The sequence below is a fragment of the Mus pahari genome, chromosome 8 (assembly GCF_900095145.1).
Source record: "Mus pahari chromosome 8, PAHARI_EIJ_v1.1, whole genome shotgun sequence".
NCBI lineage: Eukaryota > Metazoa > Chordata > Mammalia > Rodentia > Muridae > Mus > Mus pahari.
This window is the reverse complement of record NC_034597.1, coordinates 28,359,040-28,370,722: the sequence shown is the minus strand read 5'-3', so window position 1 is coordinate 28,370,722 and position 11,683 is coordinate 28,359,040. Positions and strand designations below refer to the sequence as shown.

General features: G+C 45.5%; 1 protein-coding gene across 5 annotated transcripts in view; it reads left to right on the top strand.

The window, feature by feature from the left end:
- Window positions 1-4,007: 4,007 nt before the first annotated feature.
- Rgr (retinal G protein coupled receptor) overlaps window positions 4,008-11,683 on the top strand; it is a 15,092-nt gene continuing 7,416 nt past the window's right edge. Inside the window, exons 1-5 of one of the 5 annotated variants that reach the window (XM_021203815.1) lie at window positions 4,008-4,173; window positions 5,898-6,054; window positions 7,034-7,155; window positions 8,108-8,261; window positions 10,039-10,156. In XM_021203815.1, the coding sequence (XP_021059474.1) occupies window positions 4,095-4,173; window positions 5,898-6,054; window positions 7,034-7,155; window positions 8,108-8,261; window positions 10,039-10,156 (630 nt within the window). In that variant the 5' untranslated portion in view covers window positions 4,008-4,094. Of the gene's footprint in view, window positions 4,174-5,897; window positions 6,055-7,021; window positions 7,156-8,107; window positions 8,262-10,038; window positions 10,157-11,683 lie in introns of all 5 variants that reach the window. The other 4 variants (XM_021203816.1, XM_021203814.1, XM_021203818.1 and 1 more) reach the window with 4 other exon arrangements.

Below are 11,683 nucleotides of genomic sequence, written 5' to 3'. Positions count from 1 at the left end.
AATGTATGATTCAAGTAATAAGGGGGCACCAAGAAGTGAAATGTAGCTGAATCCTGTGTTCAGTGAGATAAAGATATTGAGGAATTGGTAATCTCAGAGCAAGATCCCACCCAGCTAAGCTTACTATTGTTTATGTTTGTGGTTGAACAAGAAATAATTTGCACTTTTAATCTGGAATGAACTACAATCCAGAAATGGAATGCACACAATCCACAAGATCCAGATCTTGAGGCTGGAAGACACAGGCTTTTGATCTGGATCTTAAAGAATAGTGGTCATGAAAAGCTTAGATCCAAGCATAATGGTACACATCTGTAACTCCACAACTCAGGAGACAGAGGCATGCAGATTTCTGAGTTCAAGGTCAGTCTATAGAGAAAATTCCAGGATAGCCAAGCTTAAGCAGTGAAACAATTGGAAAACAGAAAGCTGGTGAAGATATAATACAAAAGTGGGCTACGTTCCATCCCCAGCAGGCAGAGTAACTGAGCAGCTTTGGACATGTAACTCTGGCGTTAAGGTCAAGAATAACAGGAGTTACTGGTACAATTGATGCTGGTTAGCTGGAGCTAAAAAATTACTGGTGATAAGAAGAGACCAGCATCACTGAGGTGAAATCTTCTGAGAAGTGTTTTCTGAGAGCACAAAGAAGCTGTGTTCCAGAGATAACCAAGTTGGACCTTGTGCTGCAGCTGGACTTGGTAATATGTAAGAGTCACCCAGGTGGTCATGATTTTGAAGTCATGAAGGAGTCATGGAGAGAAGCTGAGGTTTGGAATTGTGAAAGGCCATTGGTGAAGATGCAGCTTGCAGTTGATGGCACAGGACTCAAGGGGTCATGCAAAGAAGCTGAGGCTTGGCATCATAAAGGGAACCTATGAGAGGCTCTTGGTGAAGCCAAGTTGCAGTGAAAACTCCCAGTGTGTTAGAGATGCCAGTACCATGGAATGACCATCAAGAGCAGAAGCTCTACCAATGGAGTAGAGTCAACCAGACCCTGGAGTGTTATAAAGAGCAGAGCTGGATGTGACTGAAGCCCTTTGTAAGAGCCCAGAAGATCATGTGTGGATCCAAGACACTGGAACAAGAAGGTGTAATGCTTACAACCACTCTGGAAATTAGTCTGGTGGTTCCTCAGAAAATTGGACATAGTACTACCGGAAGATCCTGCCTCTCCTGGGCATATACCCATAAGATGTTCCAACTGGTAATAAGGACACATGCTCTATTATGTTCATAGCAACCTTATTTATAATAGCCAGAAGCCAGAAAGAACACAGATGTCCCTCAACAGAGGGATGGATACAGAAAATGTGGTACATTTACACAATGGAGTACTACTCAGCTATTAGAAACAATGAATTTATGAAATTCTTAGGCAAATGGATGCATCTGGAGGATATCATCCTGAGTAAGGTAACTCAATCACAAAAGAACTCACTTGATATGTACTCACTAATAAGTGGATAATAAGGGGATATTAGCCCAGAAACTTAGAATACTCAAGATACAATTTGCAAAACACAAGAAAATCAAGAAGAAGGAAGACCAATGTGTGGATACTTCATTCCTCCTTAGAATTGGGAACAAAATACCCATGGAAGGAGTTATAGAGACAAAGTTTGGAGTTGAGATGAAAGTATGGACCATCCAGAGACAGCCCCACCTGGGGATTCATCCCATAATCAGCCACCAAAAGCAGACACTATGGCATATGCCAGCATGATTTTGCTGAAAGGACCCTGATAAAGCTGTCTCTTGTGAGGACAGGCCAGTGCCTGGCAAATATAGAAGTGGATGCTCACAGTAATCAATTGGATGGAACACAGGTCTCCCAATGGAGGAGCTAGAGAAAGTACCCAAGGAGCTGAAGGGGTCTGCAACCCTATATGTGGAACAACAAGATGAACTAACCAGTACCCCCAGAACTCATGTCTCTAGCTGCATATGTAGTAGAAGATGGCCTAGTTGGCCATCATTGGGAAGAGAGGCCCCTTGGTCTTGCAAACTTGATATGCCCCAGTACAGGGGAACGCTAGGACCAAGAAGTGGGAGTGGGTGGGGAGGGGAGCAGGGTGTGGGGAGGGTAAAGGGGATATCATTTGAAATGTAAATGAAGAAAATATCTAATAAAAAACAGAAAAAAAAAGGTGTAATGCTGACGTTTTATTGAAGACCTCAGACTTTAGAGATGCCAGAGCCATGTGATACCTGCTGAGAAACACTGCTAACAGGGAGTGGAACCAGACCAGGAAAAAGAAGTTTGTTACAGACAACAAAGATGAATGGAACTGAAGACCTGATGAGCACTCTGACATTAGAAATGGAGATGCAAAGTTTGGAGTTTGCCTAGGTATTTTTTTTTTTTGGAGGGGGGGTATGGTAGGTCCTTGTTTGGTTCAGTATTTCCTCACAATGGCGTTTTAGAATGGTAATGTATATACTGCGATATTTGAGGTATGTGATCTGCTTTTTTATTTTGACTTTATAGGGGATTACAGTTAAATGATTGAATGAATCTCAGAAAAGACTTTGACCTTTAGACTTTTAACATTATTGAGAATTATGGAGACTTTTGAAGTGGGGACTAAATGCATTTTGCATCATGCTTTGGCTAGGTGTGGCCTCCATAGACTCATCTGTTTGAAGAAGCCTAAGGGAGCCAGGGTGTGGAATGTGGTAGTTTGAATAGGCTTGGCCCAGGAAGGGCACTATTGGGAGGTATGGACTTGTTGAAGGAAGCTTGTCACTGTGGGAGTGGGCTTTGAGATCCTTCTCCGACCTTGATGAGAATGGACTGAACCTCTGAACCTATAATCCAGTCTCAATTAAATGTTGTCCTTTAAAAAAGTTGCCTTGGTCATGATGTCTACTCACAGCAATGGAAACTCTAAGACAGGGGACAGTGGGAGGTGCCAGGGCCATGATAGAAGGACAGGCATTGTTACAATTCCACCTACCACTCACTACATGATCTTGGACTGATTTGTAACCAACTTCTCTCCAATGTCCTCATCGGAAATAGAGATGTCCTGACATCTCATCCATGGGGTTATATTTAGGAGTCTTTCGATGCTCATCCACTAGTTCAGTCTAATGTCTACTACTTTAGTAGACACAAGCTCCTTTGCTAATAACCCTATGGGATTTAGTTTCTCCATCTGAAAATTAGTTGTCACATAGATCATTGTTTTCTCGTGAGAATTTTAGCATGAGCCAGTACAAAAGTTGTACCAAGACCTTGTGTGTAGAGGCCAAAGTTCTTAGTGGGTCATGAGGTACTTTCAAAAAGAATGCAAGCCATTTTTTATCCTGGGAGATATTTTATGATTACATAGCTGAACGGTTGTATGTGAGGCAGGAAGTGAAGGCCTAAAGTCTAAATCCTTGATGGATTTCAAACAGCACTTACCTAGGAAAGGGCATGGAGCAGAAATGACTCAGTTGAATAGGAAAACCATCCAGTGGTAGCAGTACAGAGCAGACAGCCAGTCATGGCAGACTGCACCAGAGGCCAACGGTCAGGTCCTAGTCAACGTTTGCCTTATGACAGCAGGTGACTTCACAAACCTTACCCTGCCCACCAAATGCTTGCCTGAACATGCCTATGAGCCTGTGAATGAACACACAACACCCACCCACACACATGCAAATGCACACATGCACACACATGCACGCGCACAGGCCGCTTGTCAGCAGCTGTGCACATACAAGGACCTGGCTACTATCCAATTCTCGGGGACAGCTGCAGCTCAAATCCTTTCTTCCACTTCCCTCCCTTAGTTATGCAACCCTTTCCCAATTCAGCTTTCACTCACACACCATTTGGATCCGAGACCTTAATCCTGCCTAGTGGGCTGGAATGAACAAGACAGAGCGCGTTCCAGCTTCACAAAAGCTGCACTATCCATCTACTGAATGGATTCTTTCTATGTAAGCCAAGAAGACGACTTAGAAGGATAAGAAATAAAGAAGGAGTTCTTAGTCTACCATAATAATCTCCATGTGCCAGCAAGGGAGTGAGCATTTAAAAGGAGGGACCTGGCTTCAGAGAGCCAGGAAAGAGCTGTATAGCTGGCAGAAGGAGTCCAGGGATGGCAGCAACCAGGGCCCTGCCTGCTGGGTTTGGGGAACTGGAGGTGCTGGCTGTAGGAACAGTCCTGCTGATGGAAGGTGAGACCTTGGGTGAAGCAAGGACCCAGTGGTTCCCACAATCCAGGACAAAACTGTGCAGCGGGCAGGAGACTGGGTATCATATCATCTTGGCTGCCTCACCTCTGTGTGGGGATCCAGGAGGTCTTCTCATGACAGCCCCCTTAGGATGTAGTTTTCTGCACAGGAGTCAGGAGAGAGAAGCCAGGCAGAAAGAGAGAGAGAGAGAGAGAGAGAGAGAGAGAGAGAGACTTGGACAGGAGCTATCTGCTTCAGAGATGACTGGGTCAAGTCTAGCCTTTTCATATCCCCTAATCCAAGAGAAAAATTCATTCTAATCCCAAGAAATTTTGCTAAGAATCTCACATTCTGAGACCAGGTCTCAGAAGTCTCCAGAGATAGAAAACTCAGCCATCTGCTCTCTGTTGGACTGGATCAAGTCATTTTATCTCTCTGACCCTAAGAGCCTAGTCATTATAAACGGGTATCTGCAGAGGCTAAGTACAATCGTTAGTATAAAATCCTTGTCTAAATAGACATACAGGGAATTTAAGTTCATTATTCCTCTACCACCTCTGCCTATATCTGCCACCACTTCTACCAGGTCTATTCCTATCACCAAAGGCACTTCTCCGACAGCAGCAACTTAGGCCCAAGAGATACCTGCCTCAAGCTAGACTCTCTAAGATGCGCAGTGAGTCCAGAAATGGTCCTTCTCGATGCCAGGCTGATGGCAAACAGTCTTCATTCAGACCAGGCCTGGAAGAGTCATCTGTACATTCTTTCACTTGTTGAGCACTGACAACGAGGAGGAAGTGACAGCCACTAGGACTGTCCTGAAGATCCTGGACACCTTTGAATGGGCCTCACTTCCTGAGAACTACTGAAACTTACCCTGGTTTCTGGTCCTTTCATATGCGGTGAAATTTTAATTTACATCTCTGCATATTCTGAGACTCTTTTCCATGCACTGGCCTCCACAGTTTTAAAGGAGAGATCTTTCCCTCTCCATCACTTCCCGCCTTTCTACTGAGAGCAGAATGTTACTGAGGCTGTGACCCAGGGCCATGTGCAAGCTAGGTAAGTTCTCTACCACTAAGTTATATCCTTAGTCCTGTTTTTACGTTTTAGATTTGAGGTGGGTTAGGCAGGCTGACTTTAGACTTGTAATCCACCTGCCTCTGCTTCTTGAGTAACTTGGCCGCTAGGCCCAACTCTTGCTCTTCAGTTTTGAGACAAGAAGCCAAGGTTAAGAAAGTTCAAGAAACAGCAAGGGAGTGGCCAAGCTCAAATTCGAGGTCAGATCTCCTGCAGTTTCACTTTGCCTGGTGTCCTGGGTTACTCTAGGCTCTAAGTTGGATCTTCTTTTCCGAGGCCATCCCTGACATCCCGCAGCCCTTGAAGAAGGAATTTTAAAATCTGAAAGACTGGAGACTGTCCCTAGCTCTGTTACTTCCTAACTGCACTTAGAGCATGCTAACTAGCAACCCTGAGCCATGGGCCTCACTGGGCTGTGTAGTCTTCTACATCTTCCTGTTAGATGGTCAGTAGGTAGTGAGCAGGGGGAATCACAGGTTTTAGTACCTGGGAGTCACCCCACCAGAGCAGCATTGGAAAAGCTGTGCTGAGAGGTCACTGGTGTGGAATCTGGAAGGTTACTGGAACTTCATCAACCCCAGACCCTGCTTCTAACACCCACATGGGTCTCGCCAGCCCTGATACCAGCCCTCATCCTTCCTTTTCAGCGCTCTCTGGCATCAGTCTCAATGCCCTGACCATCTTCTCTTTCTGCAAGACTCCAGATCTGCGGACTCCCAGCAACCTGCTGGTACTGAGCCTGGCCCTGGCAGACACTGGGATCAGCCTGAATGGCCTTGTTGCAGCTGTATCCAGCCTCCTCCGGTACCAGTCCTCTTCCCTTCTCATTCCCGTTCTCCTTCCATGGGCTCTGGGGTCTTTCTTGGGTCTTCACTTTGGGTTTATGGGCAAACAGACTAGAGCCTTTCTCTCTACTTATTAAAAAAAAAAATCCCAAGATCAGAGGTTAGGCAGATTGAATTAAGTTAAACTGTAATGTCTGATTATTGCTGAAGAAATAGCCAATATCTGGAATGCAGGGGCTTCCCAGACCTGACCAAAGGAACAGTGGGCTGGAGGGATTCAGAGACCAAGCCCTGCATTCAGGGGGTCTAGCCTTGAGTCCTTGCTCCATTATTTCCAATCCTGGGGTACTTCTGTCAATTAGATATTACAACCTAATTCATACATGTTGTTGGATGTATTGTTTTAATTATTTAAAAACAGTATGGTTGTTTACAAATAGCACAATTATTTATAAATAGCAATGGTTTAAATATTTACAAATACAAACTGCCTGGTGATCCCTAAATAAAGCAAACAGGATTTAGTTGAGCGTCTAATACCTCATGTGCACACCAGCATCTTGTCATGTGGCCTGCAAAGTTGCCTTTGGGGCCTGAATCAGTTCTTCCTCTCTGTGAACGAGCACTACCTGTTGAGAATCTAGAGATGTGAGGTTTACCCTCTAACTCTGCCTTCATTGGATATGCTACTCTAGTTCAGTAATTTTCCTCTTGGCTTCAGCTTCCCCTCCTGCAATGGAGGCATACGATCACTCACAAAGACTTTGTAGTACGCTGGTGGTCCCAAAAAGTCACTGAGCCTAAAGGGCCTGCATCCACAGGTCTTTTTTAACCCAGTGCCCTAAACTCCAAGACCCCAGTTCCATAGTGGGAAGACTTTGATAATAGCATCCTCTCGGCATGAGCAGGGCTAAGATCCAGGACCCTTCCAGGTTCACCTGGGCAGGTGAGGGAGTGAAGGAGGGACGGAAGGGTCATTTGCCCATTGTTTCCCACAGGCGCTGGCCACATGGTTCAGAGGGCTGCCAGGTTCATGGTTTCCAGGGATTTGCAACAGCGCTGGCCAGCATCTGTGGCACTGCAGCCATTGCCTGGGGACGCTATCACCACTACTGCACCCGTATGTCTACCCTCCTGCCCCCACCAACTGCAGGGACACTGTGGAGTATATGAGGATAAGGTAGAGCACAGTGGTCAGTACTCAATTCCACTCAATGTGTTTCAAACAAGAGAGTGTGGGTGAGAGGAGGGTCCATGCCTATACCATGTAGACATTCATTCTAGAAAACGAGGGAGGGCGGACGAGTCTGACGAGTCTGCTCTGAGAAGCTCGCTAGTAAGACCAAGTTCGCCTTTCCTGCAGCCTTGGTGACTCAAGGTCTTGAACCTTGGTTTTCTCTGCAAGCTTATTAAAAACAAAACAAAACAAAACAAAAACAATCTCAGAGACTCATTTTGAAAATCAAATGAGATCATGGATATAGAAAATTTCCTGGTAGTCAGGTACAGTTGGGGGACAAACGGTTGTTGTTACCCTTCTCAACTGACTTCCCAGTCTTCTGCAGTGGATTTTTATCAGTGTGAAGGTTCCTGCTGTGTCTGTGACACCCATAGCCTAACCCTCAGAGATCAGGAGCCTTTCTCTTTCTCTTTCTGAGTGACTGACCATATGTTATCTTTTCCTGTCGACATGGCCTTGGGGACATCTCTTCACTGCTTCCATCCTAGCACCTGTTCCAAATATCTCCAGGATCTCTCTCTCTCTCTCTCTCTCTCTCTCTCTCTCTCTCTCTGTGTGTGTGTGTGTGTGTGTGTGTGTGTCACACAGGGGGAGAGGGAGGGGGAGGGGGAGAGGGAGAGGGAGCGTCGTCATGGTTCTCAAAGGCAGAGAGTTCTATGCTCATCATTATGTAGAAACGAAGGCAGGCTCAAAGTTAGCCCTGACTTGCCCGAGGCGCCAGGCTGTTACTTTTGGGCTAGGGATTTAGAGACACTCTGCAGCTACGGAGTCCTTTCTTTTCCATGTGGTCATTCTATCTCTGTACAACCTATCCTTCCTCTATCTCATGCAGGCAGGCAGTTGGCATGGGACACGGCCATCCCTCTGGTGCTGTTTGTGTGGCTGTCATCTGCCTTCTGGGCGTCCCTGCCCCTGATGGGCTGGGGCCACTATGACTATGAGCCCGTGGGGACATGCTGTACGCTGGACTATTCGAGGGGTGACAGGTGAGGTGGAAGTTGTGGCTTTGAGGCTTTCTTCATAGGGATCTTGGTTTTAAGCTTCCATGAGAAGGGTGTTCCAGCTGAGATCTCCGCTGGAACAATGTCAACATTTGGGGACATCAGAGCTCCTTAGTCATGACATCTACTCCCAGACTGTCGCTGAGAATGGGCAAGCAGTGTGAAGGACACATAAAGTACAGCTCAGATTCAAGCATCCAGAGGAGTGGGACATTTGCTTGTTGCCATCATAACCATCATGGAGCCCCACTACTCTTTGACCTCTTTAGCATAAGAAGCTGTCTTGGCTCAGAATTCACTGATTCTGAGAGGCACCCATGCCCTTAGATCCAAAGCGTGGAAGAGCTTTGCATTGGTGTGGCTCTCCGAACATAGAGATAAATTCTAGATCTCTGAGCATCCACTTTGGTCTGATCCATGACAAGGTAGGGCTGAATGTATACAGTCTCCATAACCATGGGATTTTCTTCTATTACTGCACAATCTGCGTAGCTCTGGGAGAAGTAAGCTTTTGTCAAGGATCATTTGGGAACTGGTCACGTGGCTTCTAGTGCTATGCCTCCCACCTCTCCCACTGCTTGTTTCCAGCACAGTCACACCACAGTCCTGTTTTATAGGCAATAATGACTCACAGAGCATTTGCCCCTGACATAGGCTTCTCAGATAAAACTAACCTCTGCACTCGAGTGGCCCCAATGTCCTGCAGAACACAACCCAACAAAGCTCTTCTGAAAGTGCTTTCTCCCACTTCTCCTTAGTGAACAATAAAATCTTAGTGCGTAGTTTCCCCTTCATGAAATCAGGATCTTCCTCCTGCTGATTCCTATTTGCTTCTGGTCACCCTCCTGTCTCCAGTCTCCTCAAGGCCTAAACTGAGACCTCAGGTACTTTTGTGGCCCTTTTAATGAGTTTTCCATTGTTGATAGTTTGAGACATGATTTCCCCCTGCCGCTCGCTCAAGCTGTCCTAGAAGTCACTATAAAGTCCAGCCTGGCAGGGTACTGGTGGTAATCCTCCTGGCTTGGGCTCCCAGGTGTTAGCCACTGATTCCTTAAGTGACACAGTATTCAGTGTCTTTGCCGTCCATACATTAATTTTAAATCCTTAGGTCAAGCAAGAGATTCCCTTAGATAGTCTTTCCTCTTGACCCACTGATTCCTCCAGGATTTGGTTAAAGAAAAATTGGACTATGTCTACCCACCAGCTCCCAATAATGACATGGAGACTTTTTAACCTATTTATTCTAGTTCATGATTGCCACATGACCCATTATCTCTCACTCAGTTCTGGTATGTCCAACTTCATCCACGTCTGGCTGGTGAATCCTGTGCTTCTCAATTTTTCCCAAAGTGCCTATCTCTGCCTGGAAGTCTTGCCTGCCTCAGCTATAGGCTGTCATCTCTTTATTAAACCACCGAGACAACCTTGACACAGAGCACAAAAATATTTTCCCAACATTTTCCAAATTGAAGAATCCCATCCTCCATCCTTGGCTAACAAATGAGAAAAGGGTGAGCATCGGAGCTTGACAAAATACCTCTTCATCTCAGCTCCTGGCTCCCAAACACGAACTTTGGAAGACCCATGGCCTCTGGCTGCTGAGGAGAGTTCAATTGGAAACAGGAGCAGCTACACTCTGAGTACTTGTCTAAGACAGGATGATGGGATGATGTCTCTCGTTGTCCAGCACAGATGCTGATGGGCCTGGGTTGTTTGTTGGCACCCTGGAGCTGACCTCTGTTTTTCTTCCCTGTACGTGTAGAAACTTCATCAGTTTTCTCTTCACCATGGCTTTTTTCAACTTCCTTGTACCCCTGTTCATCACACACACGTCATACCGGTTCATGGAGCAGAAATTCTCCAGGAGTGGTCATCCCCAGGTAAGAAACCAGCTCCTACAGCAACTGTAATCTCTTGGTTCTCTCAGAGACTCTGGAAACATGCACAGCCTGGCAGAAGTCAGTGTTTTCTGTGTTTGCAACAACCATGAGAAGAATCAGCTTGCATGGAGAATACGCTGTTAAGGCTAGAAAATACCTTCTCGTTGCTCAAATTTTCAAAGCTTAGGGACCTAGGGCCACCATAATAGGACAGATTTACCCAGACCCTGCAACCCCGAGATCCAGGCATTTCCAGTTCATCCACGATGTTCCACTCCACTCTTCCTAGGGATTCAAGGCTAAATTGCAGGACTCACTCATCAAACGGTACTTTTTAAATTGCTTTAAGATGTTTAATTTAATCACAGTCACAGGCTACTACCCACAATGTAAAACCACACCTGCAAGCACATTTGTCCAAGAAAAATGATGCTTTAAAAGCAGACCTGCTGGCCATCTCAGAATTTCTACATTAAAATTCCTTTGCCAGAGGTTTTCATTTAACTTTGCTACCTAAAAATTAATAAAGGAGTCATAACAAGCCACAAATGTTGTGGGGTTTTTTTGTGAAAGCAAATATTGATATTATAGGTGCTGTGTGTATTTTCACTTCATCTTTATGAGTCTTTTCTAACAAATGGAATCTTTATGATTCCAAGTCCCGGGCTAAGTTGAGGCACAGGGAAGGTAGCTAAAAGGGTCCCCACAGACTTAGCAATGGCAGACGGTGATACAAACCCACCAATGCCACAGACTTAGCAATGGCAGACGGTGGTACAAACCCAGATTTAGGACTCTTCAACAAAGTGCTCAATTTTAGTGCATAAAAATATTCTTCTTATTAAGACAATCTGCCACTTAAATTTATTAGTATGCATTAGAAAATAACATTATAAATTAGTTTCATCTGTGGATCTAGCTAAGAGGTTGAGAGCTACACAGGTACAAGAATCCTGGATCCTAGCTTGGAGGCAGGAGCATCATCTCCTAGATTCTCTTCCGCATTGCTCATCTCCACCTAAAAATATTTTTATTAAAAATTATTTGAGACTATCATACAATGTATTTTTATGCAATCTCCACTCGTTCCTGTAACTCCTCTCAGGTCCACCCCCACTTCCTTAATCTGCAGCTTCATGCCCTCATTTTTTAAAAAAAAAGTTAACCCACCAGCCCCACTTTGTGCTGCCCACATATTCATACGTGCAGGACCACCCGCTGCCGCATGGTTAGCCAAGATGAGGCCACACCCGTGCAAGCTATCAACTGTGCATAGCTTTCCAGTTAGAGGTGGAGCTCAGGGACCTCCTCACACTGCAAGCTAGAGTGCTGACTGGCCTAACCTTATGCAGACAACCTCAACTGCTGTGACTTCGGGAGTGTAGCAGTGAGCAGTGTCATGTCCAGAAGAAATTACTCCCACCATCCCTGACCCCTGCCTGTGACAGTCTGTGCTCCATCTTCCTCTATGGTTCCAGAGACGTGTGTGTGTGTGTGTGTGTGTGTGTGTGTGTGTGTGTGTGTGTG